Below are 22,996 nucleotides of genomic sequence, written 5' to 3'. Positions count from 1 at the left end.
CCAAAGTGTTTATTTTGTAGTTGACTGTAGATCTGTTTGCATGCGTTGATCTTTTACTCGATGAACAAATAGTTAATCGCATGCCTCGGGATCGCTAACCCTGTGCCAGTTGATATTTTATTGAAAACATTCAGAATGTTGACCATGATAGCTGTGTTGACATCCTCACCTACCGAGTTAGAGATGACAACTAATCAGAGTGAGAATTCCAATAATTGTTTGCGTATGGCTCTATAAATAGAGCCTTGATGCCCATGAAAAAAATGTTCAAGAGCCAAGATTTTGCTTGAGAAAAACCTTAGGCCTGATACTTGCACCACAAGCAAAGAAAGAACAGAGAGCATTTTTCTGAGAACTTCCATCTCCAAACTTCACCCTGATTCATCATTGGAGCTTCATCGGAGCAAGAGTCTAAGAGGGTCTTCTCCACTCCACACTATTGTCTCATCACCAGCAGCCTTGACATACATCTGTTGGAAGCAAGAAATTGCTGACAACTACCATTTCCTTTTCTTCTTGACTCTTTCTTATTGTTGTATTTCATTTTGATTAACAGATTATTCATTTTGTAAACAACTACTCTATTTCTATCTATATATATCATCATATCTACTTTAATCATCTTCTCTATCTTTACCTTTGTTTTCTTATTTACCATGAGTTGCTAATCTTCACGGGGTAAGGGGGAAGGTTAATGCTATGAACTAAGTTGAACCTTTAAAGGTTAACCCTGTTTGCTTAGTGTATGACTATTTAAATGCTTGCCCATAATCACTCATTGAGTCAAGTGACTATGACTAACTGCCTGAGAGGGTAAGTAGTTATAGATCATACTAAAAAGTAAGAAGTGTTTCTAGATATGGAAATAACCTTATGCTCAATGCAACATCACTCACGCGTCATAGAAATATGACAAGTGTGGCTAGCCGCTAAGAGGTGTGAGATGAATGGATGTTGCAACCCAAGATTAACTTTAAAAGTTAAACTTAGGGATGTGATATTAATTTCCCCCAAACCCTTCCTTCTCCATATATTTTACACATGTTGAAGCTGTTGTCTGTCTTAATTTCTCAGAACGAAACTCGAAGTCTTCCTTGTTTTCTTGTTTAGATACTCTCATCACATAGATTTATTTAGTTGTATGATTTTTTTGCTCTCCTATAATTATCTTAGTTCTCGCCGCATTCACATACTTTCCAAACATACAAGTACAAATCTCTAAGTTTGACTTTGACTCACACCGAGAAACTTGTAGTTTGTTATACTTAGGGAACTTAAGAAAACTTCTGACAAGCGCATGAATAACAAAAACTGGGTGCATAATAAGTTCAATGCATAGTCATTTCAGTGTAGTTCACGATAGATGCACACACTAGCAAGCACAATAGCTGGGAACACAACTACACAATATGGAATTCACTCATTCCCTTTATTATGGTAAGTAGATAAATTGCTCTCTTAAGAGCTGATTTTAGATCTTGAACAATGAGGTTCCACATCCTCTCCTCAAAGAGGGATCTAGTTATAGTTGGATTATGACCAATTATTTATTAGATGGATCAGTGGTACTTAAAGAGTCATATGTAACTACAAGAGTAAAATTGACCTAGCTGTAATTATAAGCAATTTGTGAAGGGTCAACTTGCTATTGATTGGTTATATGCAATAGACACAGAAATATATCTACACCACAAAGAGTGCAACTGTCAGTCTTACAGGAAAGAAGATGAATGCAAAGAGAATCCTAAGAGATGGATTTTCACGTAATCCCTAATTCAGCCTTCCAACTCCTCTACAGTACCTATATATGAGAGATGTGAGGGAGAGTTATGAAACAAATCCCTCTCAACACATAAAATAACTCCGTTGGGAGTTATTTTATTCTTTAATTATATTAAAATAATATAATTAAAACTAACTATGTATTATATCGTAATCATATATAATATATAACCTATAGTTTATATTACATCACATTTATAACCTATAGTTTATATTCCCTCACATAACCTATAACTTTAATATAAATCATATTCATATTAATTTTAACCTATAGTTTTTATATGAATCATATTCATATAATTAATATTTGAATCATATTAAAAAACTTATTTCTATCACAAAACCTTTTATTATAATGTATCCAAATACATTATATTAATTGTATCTCATACAATTAATTCTTTTTAATTAATTTGAACAATTTAAACTAATCCAAAATAAATTGATCCTCATTAACCCTTATTGAGCTAGTAAGGGGATCTTATGGACTTAAGAATAAGAAGCTTCAATAATACGTGATTAATTAATTAAACTCTTTGATTAAATTAATCAACATTCATTAACTGCCAATCAGTCCACTAAACATCGACAACTGCACTCTTTGCACTGTAGATATATTTTTGTGTCTATTGGATATAACCAATCAACAAGAAGTTAACCCTTCACAAATTTCTCATAACTACAACTAGGTCAAAATTATCGTTTTACCCTTGTAGTTACATCTAACTCCTTAAATACCACTGATCCCTCTAATGAACAATTATTCATAGTCCAACTATAACTAAACTTCTCTTTGGCCAGTGAGAGGGTGAGACGCCTCATTGTTCAAGACCCAGAATGAAGTCTCAAGGGAGCAATGTATCTACTTACCCTGGGAAGAAGTGAATTCCATCTTGTGTAGCTGTGTTCCCAGCTCCCCACTCAGACGAATCTCTAAAATGGTAGGCATATTGAATTGTTGAATCTGACCACTCTCACCCATTCAGATCAAAGAATCGTCCTAATAGGAAGGAGTTCACAACTCACTCAAGATTAAGGTCAAGTCATCTATGGTCATCCTCGTGAAATGTAAATCTCTTCAAGTAATAGTGTTATAAAGAGAGACTAATCAATTTCGTGGTGCAACATACAAACTCTTTGTATATGATACCTCCACTCACATGTCTGCACATGAATGATTAAAATCAGATCATTTGTAACACTTTATATCAATTGTAACTATTATAAAGTGGGTCATATTTGTAGTGTTACCAGGATAAGGTACTCAGCCTTGTCCATCTACGATAGACCATTCAGGTTATTACTTAAACATGATCCACCTATATATCCCACATACATATTTAAGCTACATTAAATAACCTTGGATCTTAGTTTATTCGTTTTAGCTTAATGTGACTAAATGTCAAATAAAACAACACTTTATTTCATTAAATAAATAATCTATTTGTACAAATGATTTATAAACTATGAAACCATTTGATTTAGGGTATCAACCTTAACATGAAATTCACTCCTTCCTATCTTTCAGGTAAGTAGATAAATTACTCCCTTAAGTGCTAACTCCAAGTCTTGAAAAATTGGGTCCCATCCTTTCATTGGCTCGAGAGGGATTTTTTTATGGTAGGATCATAAACAGATTGTTCATTAGAGAATCAGTGAAACTTAAGGAGTAAGAGGTAATTACAAGGGGGTAAAATGATAATTTGACCCACCTGTAATTATGAATAGTTCGTGAAGGGTAGACTTACTGGTAATGGTAATATTAATGGACAAAGAAATATTCTACAATGCAAAGAGTGCAACTGTATATCTTTAGTCGAATGACCCATAGTTAATGACTGTTGATTAATTTAATCTTATATCATTGGAGCTTCTAATCTGTAGGTCTCTTAGGTCCCCTTGCTAGTTCACTAAGGATAAAACAAGAATTATTTAGTTTTGGAAGAATTTGAATTGTTCAAATTATAAGGGAATTTATGTTAATTGTATAGATACATTATATTATAAAGTTAAATTTGAATGAGATTCAAAATTAAACTATATGATATGAGAGAATAATGTATTTTGAATTTAATCTCGTATTATTGGAGCTTCTAATCTGTAGGTTCATTAGGTCCCCCTGCTAGTTCACTAAGGATAAAATAAAGATTACTTAGTTTTGGAAGAATTTGAATTGTTTAGATTATAAGAGAATTTATGTTAATTGTATATGATACAATTAAAATAATGTATAGATACATTATATTATAAATTTAATTTTGAATGAGATTCAAAATTAAACTATATGATATGATAGAATAATATATTTGAATTAGATTCAAATATTAAATAATATGAATGAGATTCATAGTAAAACTATAGTTTATGAGAGGAAAATACATTCGAATATGATTCAAATGTAATATTAATTAAATATATGAAATTTAATTAATTAATATTAATTAAGGATTAATTAATAATTATTTAATTTAATTTAGTTTAATCTAATAAATTAAATAACAACTTCCCTGTAGTTACATGGGATTTAACTCCCTTAATTTTTTATGCGAAGGAAGTTCTGCATTTGGAAAATAATAAAAGGATGGTTCTTCACAAAATCTCACTTTCTTAATTCTCTCTCAATCTTTCATCACTGTCACAAAGTTGTAGAAAGAGTTTCTTTGTAAAGTTGAAAAGCTCTTCCCTTACTATTCCAAGAGAGGTTCCCACAAACTTATTCCTTTCCAGATAGTAGCGAGGAAGACTTGGTAGTGATGTCTTGTTCGAGATCCAAGAGGATTGAAGAGGCCGTGATAACAGTGAAGAATTGGAGAAGAATGAAGAGTTGTCTTGAAATATATTTTCTTTCTCCTTGAAATTCTTCACATTAAAGTATGCTTAGTTAAAATATGTTTAAATTGCTCTATATTTTCTATAAATTTGAAACACAAATTAAAAGCACAGGCGATCAATCACTTCCACAAGGGATTCAATCACTTCAATGTTAGTTGGAGGTCTCATTGAAAACCTTATTGACATTAATCAATCGTGTGATCAAGGCTTGAATGTCAACTTTACTAAGGATCGGTGCATTAGCACAGAAAATGATAAAACACTTGTTATGGCAGGTACGCGCTCATTTGATAACTGTTATTTGTGGTCTCTTGACGACTCCTCTCAGGTGTGCAATGTTTGTCATCAAAATGATACAAGTTTGTGGCCATTAAAACACTCTAGGACATGTAAGTGTTAATACTACTTAGAAGGTTGTTGCTAAAAATGCGTATAATTGGTCTTCCTCCATTATAAGTGATGACGGATCTGTGTGTAGAGATCGTGAAGCAGGTAAAAAACTCATCCTTCTCATAAACAGGTACTTCATACTGTGTCAAATCACATTTCAGAAGTTATTCACATGGACCTTATGGGTCTAAATGAAAAATTGAAAGCCTAGGAAGTGAAGGTATGTTCTTGTATGTGTTTGATTATTTTTCTAGGCACACATGGGTACAATTTCTTGGAGAAAAATATGAGACTTTATTGTATTTCAAGAACTTTTCTTACAATTTCAAAGAGAAAAGAGCTTACCTGTTACTCGAATTCGAAATGACAAGGAAGAATTTAAGAATTCACAATTTATGGATTTTTTGTGAATCGGTTGATATACATCATGAATTTTCTACACCAATTACACCTTAACAAAATGGTGTTTGTATAACAAAGAACGACCACTCTTCAAGAGATGTCCATTTTACTTTTGGGCTGAAACTATTAACATTGCATTCCACATTCACAATTGAGTTGCTTTGCATCTTGGTACCTCTTGCACTAATCATGAAATATGGAGGGGGAGGAACCGAATGCCAATATTTCCATATTTTTGGTAGTATATTTTACATATTTGTTGATAAGGAAAACTAGGAGAAAATGGAGTCTAAAATCTGATGAAGGTATTTTCTAGGATACTCTACTAATAGTCGAGCCTATCAGGTATATAACAAACATCATCGTTGTGTTATGGAATCGAAAAACGTGATTGATTGATTGATGTTTAAGATATTTTTGTTCCCATCTCTAAGGATTTAAACAATATGTCGTAAGTTGTTCGTTAATGACATGGGTTCTGAATTTAAAATGAAATAACAACTCTATTTTTGAAAATGTTGAAATCAATGAGAGGCAACCTTAAAGCAGAGTTCACAAATATCATCTTTCTAGAGATATAATTGGGAAAGCAAGTAAGTTATCTAGAAATGATTAAGCAACATTTATTTACCTCCCCTAGAACTAAAAAATATCAAAGGTGCCTTGATGGGCGAATGGTGGGTAAATTTCATATAGGAAGAGCTGGGTTAGTTTATGAGAAACGATATCTGGATGCTTGTTCCTTCAACCAGAATTTGTCAATGTTCTAGGCACGAAATGGACGTTTAATAATAAGTTGAACTTTGTATTTGGTATTAGTTTTGTGGAAAGTGAGTACAATCTCTAATACATATTATTTTGATGCTTTCAAAATAAACTAAAATAATTTTAAGCTGGTTGATCTTCTTGAATGATCGGTCTTTGAAGCTTGTTTGATCTTCTGGATGATCGACCTGGTGTTCGTTGATCTTCTTGGATGATCGACCTTTGGGCTTGATGATCTTCTTGGATGATCGACCTTTGGACTTGAGGATCTTCTTGGGATGATCGGCCTTTGGGCTTGTTGATCTCTTGGATGATCGGCCTTTGGGCTAATTGATCTTCTTGGATGATTGACCTTGGGCTGATGATCTTTTTGGATGATCCGCCTTTGGGCTTGATGATCTTCTTGGATGATCCGCCCTTTGGCTTGTTTGATCTGCTTGAATGATCGATCTTTGGGCTTGTTGATCTTTTTGGATGATCGACCTTTGGTCTTGATGATTTTTTTGGATGATTAGCCTTTGGGCTTGATGATTTTCTTGGATGATCAACCCTTTGGGCTTACTGATCTGCTTGGATGATTAGTGTTCACATGAGGCTTCCAGAGAAACTTGTTTCGTAGAGTTGAAGTTGAGTTGGTGTTGATGTTGATGTTGATTTGATATGATGTGATTTAATCTCTAGTACTTGATCATCTGATTCTTTCTCAATCAAAATGCGTACGCTTGATTTGAGAAAGCGAAACGCATGATAATCTTGGAGTTGAAGTCTTGGAAGAATGCTTGTATCTTCACAGGACTTTGGTCTTCAAAATGATTCTATCTCAAAGGACTTCAGTCTTCAAGCATGGTCAGATTGCTTGTATCTTCAAAGGACTTCAGTCTTCAGAACTTTGATATATCTTCTAATTTTCAGAGCCTTAATGTCTTCTGATCTTCAAAGCTTTAGAGGAGTTATGTTCTTCAGATCCTTGGAGCTTCAGACTTCAGATCTTCAGAGAGATTTTGCCTTCAATTCCTCCTTCCTAAATGAAGAGGTAGGGCCTCTATTTATAGAGGTTTCTTATGGGCCTTACATGGTTTGGACCCAAATTGGGCTTGGTTGGTCCATGGGCCTGGCCTTCCATATTAATTGGATTTAGATCTGATTCGATATTCAGATCAAATCCAACCTATTTTTGGGTTTAGTTGAATTTTAACCAAATAATAATATCAAATTGGGTCAAATCAATCTTATCTAATTCAACGGTTACGATGAAACCACATGGCGTCATCAAAATTTGTCTTCAACTTCAATTTAGGACACATGTCACCTCCTAGTTGGTCCCAAATTTGATGATTTAGAATTTTGTCATTAATCTAATGAATGACGTGGCAGTTTGTGATTGGTCCAAAATTTCTCGTTCAACAGTATTATCTCGCTTCAATTAATTCAAGGTCATTATTTGGTTTTATGTGTTTGATTAATGATTTTTATAGTTATCGAGCACCTAAAAGATAGAATCAACCATTATAGACTAATCATGATTAAATTGAAGCAATTAGGAGCTAAAAAGAGCAAAAATGACCAAAATGCTTCTGGAGGCGTGACACATCAAAGCAGCGATGACATGCTCAGTGCTTTTTCTCAAGAGCTTTTTTTTGGGAAATTGTAGGCAGCACCACAATGCTCCCTTGTGGTGCCACGATGCTACATGGGCATGCGACAAAATGAAGGGCTACGTGCATAGTCATGCACGTGACCGCACACAAGCACTAAATGACATCAGGCGCAGCGCTATGCTCCAATAAGGAAGCCCTTGAGGATTATAACATCATGGCACTGTAGAGTTTTTATGAATAATTTATTTCATTTTTAGGTTTGAGAGAGGGAGTTAGGCCAATTTCAGAGCTCTAAGCTTGCTTTTGGCCATCCTTGGCCAAAACCAATAAGTTTATGTTAGATTTTGAGATTTATATGTATATTTTGGTATCGAGATTCAAGTCTTGATGAATGATTGAAGGCTTGACCTTGGTTTTGAGGTTTGTTGGGCATTTTCTATGAATTTTATGAGATTTTGATATATGTTCTTGGGATTATCTATTTCTTCTTGATTTCTATTCTTTGACTGAACTCTTAGGATGAGCATGCTAGTATATTTAATTGATGACTAAATTTCTAATACTTGTATGTTCGTTCGTCCACGCTATGATGTTGTAGGTGTTTGTAGTTGCATTTAAAGCATGCTTAATTTGAGTAGCAGTAGGTTTTAGTTATGGTTATGGTTCGATTGTAAGGATTCTATGGTCATAAATAGTAGAAGATAACGAAACCTAAGGAATGAAAATGCATTAAGTTAGACTTGGATATAATATCTTACTGTCAACATGGCTATTATATTTTACTGGCTATTATAACTTTAAACAAGTTAGGCTCTAAATGTGTCACTATAATCGTCATTGTCTTACAAATAAGTACAGCGTTGTAAACACTTGATTTTATTATATTAATGATTTATCTTACCTGGACACACTACTCACCATACGTAGGTAGTATATCACCGTATTGGGTTACCTAACACTGAGTGTTATTCTCTTGATTTGTTGTTTGTTATTTACTTGTTGTCTTTGCGATTGTTAGGGCATCTGTTTTAACATTAGTATTCTGTGTGACGGATCACCTTTAAAGTTTCAGGAAGGAAATGAAAGAGGTAGGTGATGAGGTATATAGATGCATGGTTATGTCCATATACTATAGCATTTTATTATTTTATTTTTTTAAAGTTAAGGGTATTCATGCAACTTTTGAAAGTTATTAGTAGTATTTTCAAAACGAGGTGCTAATGGTTTCTGTGCTATGTCCATATACTAATGGTAAGAATATTGTTTTTATTTTTTTAAAGTTTAAAGGTATTAATTAAACTTTTGGATGTTCGGAAATATTTTAAAACAAAAAACTAACAATTTCTTGTAAAAAATAAAGAAAAAGGGTACTTTTAAACATATTTTTTTCTTTTTTAAAATAAAGAGTATTAATGAAACTTTTAAATGTTCAAGGATATGTTAGAAATAAAGTACAAAGTTTAGGGGTATAGCAAAAGTTGAAAGACATCATGTGAAGATAGAACATTGATGGGAATTAAAGAAAGATATCACCTTTAAAATAAAGTCATGAATATCATATAATTATCAAATTGAAGAATAACTAAATCTTAAATATTTTCTCCACGAAAAAAGAAAATTACATTTTTTTGTTGCTTACTCAAATTACATACATACAGTGGCTTGATGTATTAAAAATCCATGAGGTTGCAACATGTATATACAATATTGACGTTAGAAGCAACTAATAGGCTGAACAAGACCAGTGGCAATCCCTCCAGCATGGCTACAAGTAGCTTGAGCCATTTGATTCATATAACTAAGTTTGACATCCTCCAATCTTATTTGATTGCATGGATTTGTAGGACTGCAATCAAACTTTACTGCAACCTTAGTGGCTGATGTTCCATGAATGTTTTGATATGTCACATCGCTAATTTTGATTCCAGAAGCCTATTGAATATAATAGTAAGAAAATTAGAAAAATTAATACCCAAATTCTAGTTATGATGTTAAGTATCACATAGCTAGAGAAGTCATATTGATTAATTAAGTTCATACCTTGTCTGGACATTCTTTATGGCGTGGACAATAATTTTGATCAATAAGAATTGGGTTGTACACATTATCCATTACAATATTTTTGAAGATAATGTTCTTAACAAACCCATTGCTTGCCCTAGCCCATGCCTTGATTCTCACCCCGTTTTGAGTGCGTGAAAATAATGCATTTTTTACTGTAACATTTTGCACCCCGGCCTCTTGTTGATCTTTTGCTAGACTTCCAATGCTGCAAAACCAACCAAAATACATTAACACAACGATAAATTTTTCATTTTCTTTATGTATTTAGAAATTTGTAATATCATAATAATAAGATGTACCTTATTCCATGACCAGGTCCACAGATGATATTCTCAATCCATAGGTTGAAGGTGCCAGGACCGATGGATATACAGTCGTCTCCCGTGCCTATTTTAGAGTTTAGTATAGTCACATCAGATGATAGTTGTACATGTATACCATCAGTATTAGGGCTATCACCTGAGGCGAAGATCTTTAGCCCCTTCATTTTCATATTTTGACAATGATTGATCACTATGTGGAACATTTGACTTTTGAGTGATGTTAATGAACTAATCACAACATTCTTTGAGTAGGAAAATTCAATAGTCTGCACGTAAAATTAAAAAGAGAAGCATGTTATGGCCATATCCAATGGGTTTCCAAGTTAGATCATGAATGATACTTGTACCCAATACTTCTAAAATAAAACACATGAAGTTGTCTTAAGAGAATATAAATTAATTAAAAATTGATAAAAAGGTTTCCCAAATTATAGATTGTTTAATTAATTTACATACCGAGGCACCAGTTGGGCAATTGTTGCCAGTAGTTTTACAAGCCCATAATTTGGTTCCTTGACCATCAAGAATTCCACCTAAGATCGTTACTCCATCAACATTCTTAAACATGATCCAAGCTGCAGAGTTGCCAATAACTCGAAAGTCAGAGGGAGCCACCAGAGTTCCATCAATACGTATGAAAATGGCTTTATTCTTGCAAGGTCCATTGAATTTTCCACTCCGAAGATAAAATCTTCCTTTAGGCACATAAATAGAGGCTGGTTTTATGGACCCGCATGCATGGTCCCATGCCTTTTGAAATGCTTGTATTGAATCTGATTTTCCATCAGCCTTGGCTCCAAAACTAACAATATTATATGACAATGCACCGACACATTTTAAGTTGAGAAACACATAAGAAAAGTAAAGCGTTAAAAGGGCTCTAAGGATGGTCATTTTAGTTAGTTTCTCTTTTGGAGATATTTGAAAATTTTTTTTTTTTTCCTGGTTATGTTTGAGAGAAAATGTGGTACAGAAAATGGAATACAATGGTGTTGTGTGTGGAGAGGTTGTTGGTGGTATTTATAGGATCATGTAAGAGAATAGCAAATAAAATAATTAAGAACTTAAGAAGAAGATGAAGTACTTTGTGCCCTTTTGCTTTGTTTGGAAGATTTGAAAGGGGATTCATTTGGTCTATACAGGAAGTGGAGTAAACAATAAGAATAACATTAATCAATAAATAATACTTATTGGCTTGGCTTTTACATAATTTGGAGAATATGGAAGCATAACATATATTAACAAATATGAGACAAAAATGAAAATCACAATAGCTAAGGTCCCTTTAGTTATTATTTTATTTTTAGTTTTTAATTTTTGAAAATTAAGCTTATAAACACTATTTTCACTTCTATTTGTGTTTTATCTACGATTTATCCATGATTTGAAAGACATGTTGATCTAGACATTAATAACTGAGTTACCCATATAAAGTAAATGAATATTGATTGAAGTAAAAGAAAGGAAATAGGTTTAGAAGAATGTGGGTATATATCCATATAATTTGGACAATTAAAAAGGCCGAAGAGGTTTAATTAAAGAAATAGATTTGGATTTGGCTGCTCAGCCACCAAAAAGGGCTACTGCGTGTTTCGTCAACACAAAGCTTTGTGTTATACATTTGAGGAGAAATGCATGCTTTTATTTTTTTATTTTTATTTTTAATTTTAGTTTTTAATTTCATTTTTAATTATTTTATTTTATTTATTTTTTGAGTTTGCTGTTGTTAAGGATTCTTTCTCCTTTCACTTCAAACCATTAGCCGCCAATTTCATTACATCCATATTAATGGATATGGACGTCCTCTTTCCTACCTCTATTTTATTTATTATATTTTCTTTTTGTTGTTTGTTAATTAATTATATAACAATGGCATATCAAGTGTATCGAGGGTATCAAATATCAGTGTAACAAATGTGTATCGGTTGCATTTCAAGTGTATCAAGTGTATATCAAAAGTGTATCAAGGGTATCAAACATCTATCAATAGTGTAACAAATGTGTATCGGCAGCATTTCAAGTGTATATCAAAAGTGTATCAAGGGTATTAAGTATATCAAGTGTATCACGTTAGTTGAGCTTGCTTTTTGTTATTTTTGCAAAAGTAATAAGTCTGGGCCATGATTTTAAGTCTAATTTATGCATTTTTCTATTATTACAATTTTACGCTCATTTGTGTATCATCATGTATATATGATATATTCAACATTTGGTATTTCAGATAGTTGGTAGTCATTATATTTAATATCAGTGCACTGAAATACCACATATAAAATGTACTGTTATACAACTTATTAAGGGTGAAAAAAGTCGAACCAGATGGAACTTGTTCAACTCGATTAAGTTCGATATGAATTTCTCTTATAATTCAACACGAACCAATATGATTCGATTCAGTTAGTAGGTTCGACCAACCCACCTATACATATTCGGGATCCATTCAATGAACCCATGGATATCATTCGCATAATCTTATCTCTCTCTTTAGTTATCATCTTTGCATTTGAGAAATTCTCTCTCGGTCATTGTTCGCCATCGATTTCTCCTCATCATCATTAGCTTCGTCGCCACCAAAGGTCTCATTTGCCTCTCGCATCCGCTATCACCATTCACCATCAAAGTTGGGTTTTGTTAGATCTCAATCGTCATTCGTTTCTATGAGCTATTAAATTCTTTTTGTGGCTATTTCTTCCTTTTGTGATTGTGGATTTTGGTTGGGTTAATGTTGTAAGCCCATACTTTCTTTTCTCTTTCATAGAGAACCAGAAAAGAGAGGGGACAACAAGCTGCACTTGATAGAGATATTTGTGTTCAGGACACATCCGGAGAGGAAAGTGGTCTTGAGAATTTTCCAGTAATGGCTGAACGAGAAAAGACTCTTAAGGAGCTTGCAAAACCTGAATTCACTCAGTAGCTACTATGCACATTATTACAGAGCAATGGTATAGAACAATGCAGGATTGCGATGGTAAAATTATACAATATTGCGTCCAAAAGTACTAAGTTCACAACATTGCGATCGAATGCGTCCATCGCATTAAAATAGCTAACTTATATATTTTATTCAGGAAAATGCATTGAAATACGATCCGAAGAAATTAACGTCCGAACGCATAAGAGATTGTGATCACAAGGCTATGCGATCGTTTGCGCTACCGAAAATCTGCTACAGATTGTGACTGCAAGGCTATGCGATCGTTTACGTTCGAAAATCTGCTCGAGAAGGTGGCCGCATAGAGCCGACGCATCAAGGTGGGCGCATCTAGTGAAAGCTTAATAAACACGATGGGACAGAAAGCTGATGACGGTCGATTCCGAATTAAGTCGACAAGCCGTTAACGACCTATTGTAGCAAGTACACTCAACTTTTCGATGATAAATATTTGGCGCATCAGACGGAGAATTAATGTCATCCCATCAGTGCAATCATAAGAGAGAAAAAGCTCTTCATCCTGAAGCTCTATAAATACCGGAGGCCATCTTCATTGAGTTCGATCAGTTTATAGAATTCTCCATAAAGATAAAAGTTAGACTTGTCATAGTTTTTCTTTTACTTAGAAGGCGGAAGCGAGTGAAGGGAGATTACTCCGAGAGATCATCCTGGTGAACTCGAAAGAGTGCTGGGAGTGTCGAAATCAGAGAGAGGGCCAACTCTTGCAGAAACAAGAATATCTTTTGGGCAGAATAGAGAAAACGCAGTGTAAAAGTCTTGGGAAGTAAGTACCTGCTACCAGGCTCTCTACCCTTATTTTCCATTGTCATTTTGTACTCTTAACTTATTTATAGAAATGGGAATTGCATCTTTATATCTGTTTACTCTCTGTACATTACGTATGAGTAGCTAAATCTGTCGAATGGGTTGAGAAGCACTTAGCTAGCATAACCTAGGATCTTCATTATATGCGATTATCTTGTATTATGTATGCGTCATTCATCCATTAGAGATACTCAAGAGGGTAGTCTAAGAATAGAATCTAGGCTCGGGAGAGTCAAATTAGAACTGCATAATCAAGAGATAGAAGCTTAGGAATAAGCTCTGTTTTCTATTAACGCATCGCATGCACCCTAGAGATAGGTTATGATTGTATGCAGTCACCTTGTCCTTGTGTGCTTCTTGCATCATCACATAGGCAAGAAGTAGAGACTTAGGAATAAGCTCTATAGACATTATCGCATTCATTGCATGCATCCTAAAATTAAGAGCCATCGCATTTGCATTCGAAAATGATTTACTGTCGCATGAGTGTAGCATGATCGCATAGCTTGAACGCATTCTTGGGAAACGCTAGCTAAAGACCTTCTCAACCCGTTCCTCCGCATACTCAGTGTATCTGTCGCATAATTACTATTTTCTCGAATCCATCGCATACTTTTTATATCTTAAACAACAAAACAACCAAACCATTGATTTAATTATTACCGCAAAGTGGTCTAAAATTACCACCGCATATTGTTTTCCTTAGTCCCTGTGTTCGACCCTAGGCTTACCAGGCAACTCAGTAGGATTTATACTTGTGTTTTACTGAGAAAACTTGCATGCTCAATGCATATTCTACTACCGCATTCCACTCCACTATTTCATCGCATAACAACACATATCAAACATTCCCATTTTCATTGAAGGAAGACGCCAAGGAGTGGCTCGACATTCTTCTGCTTGGGAGCATCATGTCTTGGAAAGAATTACAAAGACAGTTCTTGGAGAAGTTCTTTCCAGCATCTCGAGTTGCTAGTATCAAAAAGGAAAATTATATCATCCTGCAGTATGATGAGGAGACCCTTCATAAGTATTGGGAACGATTCAAAAAGACCTGTGCCAAGTTTTCCCATCATAAGATCTAAGACTAGCTCTTGATCTAATACTTTTACGAGGGACTGATGCAGACCGATGAAAGTAGCATAGATGCAGCTGTAGAAGGAGCCCTAGTCAATAAAACCCCGACTGAGGCAATGAACCTGATAGCTACTATGGCAGCAAATTCCCAACAGTTGGAACCAGAGTTGCAGTTAGTGTTAAATCCCCCAATGAGGTAAGTGAACTTAAAAAAGAAATATCTGACTTAGTTTCTATTGTAAAGCAGCTAGCAAAGGTGGAGATTAGATCACCCATGTGTAACACCCCGTAGTTTTTTTTTTTTTTTTTTTTTTGTATTAATGTAATTTTAGTCATTTTTTTATTGGAGGGCATTTTTGGAATTTTGGATTTCAAGTGTAAGGGTGGGAATTTAATTTTTGACCTTGGAAGTTATTCAATTTGAAAATTAATGGCAGGAATAAATTTCTTTTTGGGAAGGAAAGGAAGTTAAGAAAATAAAGTAGAATAAGGAAAAGAATAAAATAAAAGGTTTATTTTATTTCCTTATAAGTTATTATTATTATTTTTTAATTAACATTTATGATTTATGTGTACTCTATTGTTATTTTAAAATTCGCATTTAATAAAGGACTTTGAACTTACCTTATTTATTTAGTAGTTATTTCACCATAAAATAGTGTCGTTTTAAGTTTTATGCATTCATGTATTTATTAACGGCCTAACTTAAGTCACAGGGGGTCCCGTTGTTACAGTTGGTATTAGAGCCCATGTTTTGGGTTTTGTAGACTGACTTACTACGTAAGTCTAGATAATCCCTGTGGCCCAGTAACAGATCCCTCATCATTGCCAAGTATGTCATACTAATGAAGGTTTCAGTGTATATTTGAAATTGGTGATGTAGTGTTTTAATAGCATGATTTATGAGAAAGACCCAGCGATAGATAGTTAATTTATGAGTTCATGACAGGACATGGAACTTAAACCTAGAACAAGAAAGACCGTTAGAGAAGGCGCGCAAGAAGAGGGAGCTGAGAGTAGCCAGACTGTCTCGATAGCTCCAAATCCACCTATGGCCCAAGTCGATGAGAAGGCAATGGAAGCCAGAATTAGTGAAGCTATTGCATCCTCCCTAATGGGAAAACTGTAGGAGCTAATCCGTAACACCTGTCTCTTATACACATCTAGATGTGTATAAGAGACAGGAAGAAGAGGGAGCTGAGAGTAGCCAGACTGTCTCGATAGCTCCAAATCCACCTATGGCCCAAGTCGATGAGAAGGCAATGGAAGCCAGAATTAGTGAAGCTGTTGCATCCTCCTTCTGTCTCTTATACACATCTAGATGTGTATAAGAGACAGGCTCCAAATCCACCTATGGCCCAAGTCGATGAGAAGGCAATGGAAGCCAGAATTAGTGAAGCTATTGTACTGTCTCTTATACACATCTAGATGTGTATAAGAGACAGGTGTTCAGCAGAGACAATGATTGATATTGGTGGAAAACTTGCAACTTGGGAGTAGTTCAAGGAGCGCTTTTATGAGAAGTATTTTTCGGCCAACACCCGGTACAACAAGCAGGCAGAATTCTTGAACTTTAAACAGAGAGTTATATCGGTGGAGGAGTATGAACAGGAATTTGATAAGTTGTTCCACTTTGCTTCTAAACTTGTAGCCACCGAGGTAGCGAGGATTGAGAGATTCATCCAAGGTCTGAGGAGCGAACTACGAGGTATGATACATGCCTTGGACCTCAAGACGTATGTGGCGGCACTACGGGCCGTCGTGAGGATTGATGTTGACTCCCAGGTGGGAGAAGAATACAGGAGGTCGCTCGGGATTGGGACCTCTGCAGGTTAGAAAAAGAAGGCTGAGCCCAGGGTTCCTGAGCATCAGCAGAGGAACCAGAACACAGTGAATGCTTCATGTCAGTGGGGACAACAGGGTTCCCAAGTTGTGACTGGTAGGGAGGATAGGCCGATATGTACTACTTGTGGTAAGTGACACTGGGGACGTTGCCTAACCGGCTCTAGGGTCTGTTTTCGATGTGGTCAGAAGGGGCATATGTCAGAGAAATGCCCAAGGAGAAACGTGCCTGAACACAAGGGCCAGCCCGTGAGCTCGTTTTAGGTAGGCCCGAGTCGTCATCAGTAGTAGGGTAAGGTGTTTTCTACCACTCGGCATGAGGCCGAGAAGTCAGGCATAGTGGTGACAGGTACGCTTCCCATTTTGAGGCACCATGCTTTAGTTTATTTGACTCTAGCTCTTCGCATTCGTTTATATCTTCTGTATTTGTAAGGCATGCCATGTTTGAGTCAGAACCTCTGCCATTTGCACTGTCCATTTCCATCCATCAGGAGAGATCATGTTAGCTATAGAAAAGATAAAAGCATGTCAGGTAGAGATAGCAAATCGCGCATTAGATGTAACCTTGATAATTTTAGATATGCGTGATTTTGATGTGATATTGGGCATGAATTGGTTAGTTGCTAATCATGCCAGCATAGATTTCTCTCGTAAGGAGGTCATCTCTAACCCTCCTACAGGAGCTAGTTTTAAGTTTAAAGGGGTTGGGACTGTGTTCCTACCCAAAGTGATTTCAGCACTAAAGGCCAATAGACTGTTTGGCGAAAGAGACTGGGGCTTTATGGCTAATGTGGTTAACACTAGAGGGGCTGAAGCCACCTTGACTTCAGAGCAGTAGTGAGAGATTTTCCAGAAGTTTTCCTAGAGGATCTTCCCGAACTGCCCCCGCAGCTGGAGATAGATTTTTCTTTTAAGTTGGAGCCAGACACGACCCCTATTTCGAAGGCTCCATATAGGATGACACCAGCAGAGTTGAAGGAACTAAAGGTCCAATTGCAAGAGGTGTTGGACAAGGGTTTCATACGCCCTAGCGTGTCGCCATGGGGTGCACTTGTTTTGTTTGTAAAAAAAAAAGGATGGATCGTTACGTCTATGCATTGATTACAGAGAGCTGAACAAGGTGACTGTTAAGAATAAGTATCCCCTCCCCAGGATTGATGACTTATTTGACCAGTTGCAAGGAGCTATGGTATTATCAAAGATTGATCTCCGGTCAGGATACCATCAGTTGAAGATAAAGGACAGTGACATACCCAAGACGGCTTTTCGTTCGAGGTATGGGCATTATGAGTTCATAGTGATGTCGTTCGGACTAATGAATGCCCTAGTAGTGTTCATGGATTTGATGAATAGGGTGTTCAAGGAATTCCTCGACACCTTCGTGATTGTTTTTATTGATGATATCTTGGTTTATTCCAAGAAAGAGGCCAAACATGAGGAGCATTTGTGGAAAGTTTTGCAGACGTTGAGGACCAATAAGTTGTATGCTAAGTTTTCTAAATATGAGTTTTGGTTGAGGCGGGTGTCCTTTTTAGGGCATGTCGTACTAGAGTAAGGTGTCTCTGTGGATCCTACAAAGATTGAAGCCGTTACAATTGGGATCGTCCAACCAGAGTTAGTGAGGTGTGCAGTTTCCTGGGGTTAGCTGGCTACTATAGACGATTTGTAAAGGACTTCTCTCGTATAGTGGCCCCATTGACTCAGTTGACTTGGAAGGGAGCCCATTTCGTTTGGAATTAGGCTTGTAAGAGCAATTTCCAAGATCTCAAGCAGAGGTTGGTTTCAGCCCCAGTTCTTATAGTACCAGATGGATCAAGTGGTTTTGTAGTAGGGCAGAGTAGTTGCTTACGCTTCACGTCAACTAAAGAAGCATGAACATAATTATCCCACACACGACTTGGAGTTAGCAGTAGTGGTTTTTACTCTTAAGATCTGGAGACACTACTTATATGGAGAGAAGATAGAAATCTTCATCGACCACAAGAGTTTAAAGTACTTTTTCACTCAGAAGGAGTTGAACATGAGGCATAGGAGGTGGCTAGAGCTTGTGAAGTATTAAGATTGCAAAATTTTGTACCATTCAGGGAAGGCGAATGTGGTGGTAGATGCCTTAAGCAGAAAAGTGGCTCATTCAGCAGCCCTCATTACTAGATAGACTCATTTGTGCAAGAAGCAAGAGCACGCAAAAATTGCAGTAGCAGTGAGGAAGATCATGGCATAATTAACGTAGTTGTCAGTGCGACCGAGTCTAAGGCAGAGGATTATTGATGCACAACATTGTGACCCTTATCTAGAGTAGAGAGATCGTAGGGTGGAGTCAGGCTAGGATGGCGAATTCTTAGTATCAGCGGAGGGTGGTCTCCTCTATCAGGGATGTTTGTGCATGCCGGCAGATAATGATATTAAGAACGAGTTGTTGTTAGAGGCTCATAGTTCCTTATTTTCGATTCACCCTGGTAGCACCAAGATGTATCGGGACTTGAAACATTATTACTGGTGGAATGATATGAAAAGAGAGATTGTGAAGTTCGTCAGTAAGTGCTTGGTGTGCCAGTAGGTGAAACCCCCGAGGCAGAAGCCAACAAATTTGTTACAGCTGTTGAGTGTGTCGGAATGGAAATGGGAGCATGTGTCTATGGATTTGATCGTGGGATTGCCATGGATAGTCAAAGGATTCACGCTGATTTGAGTTGTGGTAGACAGACTTACAAAATTAGTACATTTCATACCGAGGAGGTCCACCTTTTCAGTAAATAAGCGGGCACAGATTTACATGAAGGAGGTGGTGAGATTGCACGGAGTGCCTGTGTCCATCATGTTCGGTAGAGACCCTCGTTTAATGTCCAACTTCTAGAAGAGTCTTCAGGTAGCCGTGGGGACCCAGTTGGATTTCAGTATAGCTTTTCACCCTCAGACTGATGGGTAGACTGAGCGATTGAATCAGATATTGGAAGACATGTTGCGTGCCTATGCCATAGAATTTTCAGGAAGATGAGATGCTCACTTGCATCTGATGGAGTTTGCTTATAATAACAACTACCAGTCCACTATTGGGATGTCACCATTTAAGGCCCTTTATGGGAAGAGTTGCAGGTCCCCTGTGTGTTGGGATAAGGTAGAAGAGAGGAAATTGCTAGGACCCGAACTAGTGCAGACCACGAATGAGGCAATACAGAATATCAGGGCTCGTATGCAAACAGCTCAGAGTAGACAGAAGAGCTATGCCGATGTGAGACATAAGGATTTGGAATTTGAGACTAGTGTTAAAAGTATTCTTAAAAGTGGCACCCATGACAGGTATTCTGAGGTTTAGCAGGAAAGGGAAGTTCAGCCCGAGATTCATTGGACCTTTTGAGGTCTTGGAACGAGTTGGCCTCGTAGCTTACTGATAACGTGCAGAAATGGACGTTATTACAACACAAAGGTTATAAAAAAATGAAGGATTGCGATGGTAAAAATATATAAAATTGCGTCCAAAAGCATTAAGTTTATAACATTGCGGTCGCATGCGCCCATCGCATTAAAAACAACTAATAGGATTTATACTTGGATCTTGCTGAGAAAACATGCATGAACAATGCATATTCCACCATCGCATTCTACACCATTACTTCATCACATTAACAATGCATCAATTTTTTGGCGCCATTTCCAGGGACTACGACAATACGTTGTGCTAACTATAACTTTTTTATTTTCTTTGTAGACTCTCCATCTCTGTGCACTGCTTCTCCTTAGGTAAGGGATGAAGCAAGCGTCGTATGAGCGAAGGACAAAATCCTGAGCCCGATTATGACCTAGAGATTGAGAGAACCTTTCGAAAAAGAAGAAGAAACAGCCGCCAACAACAACAACAAGAGAAAGATCCAAACATTGCGAAACAACTAGAAAATGGAGCACCAAATGCAAATAATATCATGGCGAATCCCATCCTATTGGCAAACGACTGCAATAGGCCCATTCGGGACTATGCATCACTCAACCTTTATGATTTCTCACCAGGAATCATGAGGCCAGCTCTTGATGGATTGAGGTTCGAAATGAAACTAGTGATGCTGTAGATGATCCAAATTGTCGGACAGTTTAGCAGTAGGCATGGCGAGGACCCACACGCCCACCTCGAGAGTTTCATTGAGATCTGCAACACATTCGTGTTCCCAAACAACTCTACTGAGGAGGTTCGATTAACATTATTTCCATTTTCATTGTGTGACCAGGCATGAAAATGGGCTTAATCTCTCGAACTAGGGGTGATTAAATCATGGGAACAAGTAGTTGAGAAGTTCATGAAGAAGTACTTCCCCTTACGAAAAATGCCAGAAGAAGGAAGCTGATTACCAATTTTGAACAAGATATCGACGAATCGCTCAGTGATGCCTGGCGCAAGGTTTAAGAGGCTGGTAAGAGATTGCCCGCATAACGGCTTACCAGATTGCTTACAAATGGAAATTTTCTACCACGAATTGAACCTTGCATCGCAGACGACTGCCAACGCGGCAATAGCTGATGGTCTGCTCAATAAAACATATGACGAGGTGAAAAATATACTTGATCGTATTTCAAAAAAATCACGAGGACTGGAGAGAAAGCAATCATCGATTGAAAATTAAGGATAGTGACGCAAATAATGGGACCATCGCATCCCTACAAACCCAAATGAACGCGATGATGAATCTGATACAAGGCATCGCAGTCAATAGCACAGAAACACATAAAGGGCAGGTCAACACAATCGCTCAAACAACCACGAGTTGTGTCACCTGTGGAGAAGCATATCCGATTGAAGAATGCCCAAGAAATCCGCAGTCAATATGCTTCATAAAGAATAACCCTTTCTCCGATATGTACAACCCTAGGTGGAGAAACCACCCCAATTTCGCGTGGAAAAATCAACAACAAAGCTATCAACCTATGACGCAAAAGGAAGGGCCACCAGGATTTCTCCTAGGAACAAACGGTCAATCGCAAAATCAAGCCAGCAGTTCGCAGGCACCACAATCTTCATCTTTAGAGAGCTTGTTGAAGCCGTATATTGAGAAGAATGAATCAATGCTTCAAAATCAAACGACATCCATCCAAAATCTTGAAATTCAGATGGGACAGATTACGAGCGAACTCAAAAGTAGACCGCAAGAAGCGTTGTCGCGCTCAACTGAGCTCCCTCGCACTCTGGGGGTACAGGAAAGGAACAATGCCTAGCAGTTTCCTTGCTAAGTGAAAAAGCGACAGCGAAAAAAAGGGAAGAGCCCACCAGGACCAACACGAATGCAGTGACAATCAAGAACCCATTGACTTATGATTCAGAAGAGCCCACCAGGACCAACACGAATGTAGTGACAATCAAGAACCCATTGACTTATGATTCAGAAGGGCCCGAGAAGATGAACCCAGAAGTTGCTTCCACCTTCAAGCCTCTACAACACAAAACAGAAGTACAACTACCACCATTCCCGCAAGAATTGAAAAAGAAATAGAATGATGAAGGAAAGATCGCTATAGTGGTAGTAACGCAAAATACTATGGTCCCACCAAAAATGTGCGACCCAGGAAGCTTCACGATACTTTACTCAATTGAAGGGGTCTACATTGGTCAAGCACTATGCGACCTTGGGGCGAGTATAAACTTAATGCCACTATCAACCTTCAAACGATTGAATATGGCAAAGTAACGCCCATGACGGAGACTTTCCTACTTGCGGACAGATCTCAAATACATCCCAAGGGTGAGTTGAAAGGTGCCGCAATCTCAATTGACAAATTCATCTTACCAACAGACTTCATCATTCTGGACTATAAAGCGGACAAAGATGTGCCCATCATATTGGGACGACCATTCCTCTCGATCGGTCGCACTTAAATTTATGTGCACAAGGGGGAAATCGTAATGAACGTCAATGGGGAAAAGCTCTGGATTAAGGCAATCAAGATCCAGGAAGACCGAGAAAAGAAGAGAAAGCCGCCTTGGATGTAAAAAGTCCAGATTGAAATAAGCAGTCCCTGCGTTACTATGCGACTCAAACTCATCAAGGACGCAATTCTTTCGGAATATCCTTTTTTTTCCTATCAATGATTCATAAACTTTCGTTACCCTTATTTTATCTTTTATTGTATATTTTTCTTTTTGCTACTTCAAAAAAAAATAATAAAATAAAATGGTGTAGCGA

The 22,996-nt window shown here is 36.9% G+C and overlaps 1 protein-coding gene across 1 annotated transcript; it reads right to left on the bottom strand.

The window, feature by feature from the left end:
- Window positions 1-9,482: 9,482 nt before the first annotated feature.
- On the bottom strand, window positions 9,483-15,900 carry LOC120078544 (polygalacturonase-like; the record flags this gene model as incomplete). The annotated part of the gene is made up of 5 exons (XM_039032820.1): window positions 9,483-9,701; window positions 9,810-10,038; window positions 10,133-10,422; window positions 10,613-10,980; window positions 15,873-15,900. Coding segments are annotated over 5 exons (1,134 nt in total), but the record flags the coding sequence as incomplete, so codon positions are not given.
- Between the last annotated feature and the right edge of the window lie 7,096 nt (window positions 15,901-22,996).

This window comes from Benincasa hispida, chromosome 5, assembly GCF_009727055.1.
Source record: "Benincasa hispida cultivar B227 chromosome 5, ASM972705v1, whole genome shotgun sequence".
NCBI classification, from domain to species: Eukaryota; Viridiplantae; Streptophyta; class Magnoliopsida; order Cucurbitales; family Cucurbitaceae; genus Benincasa; species Benincasa hispida.
Note: the sequence above shows the minus strand (reverse complement) of the source record. Positions and strands in the feature narration are given on the sequence as shown.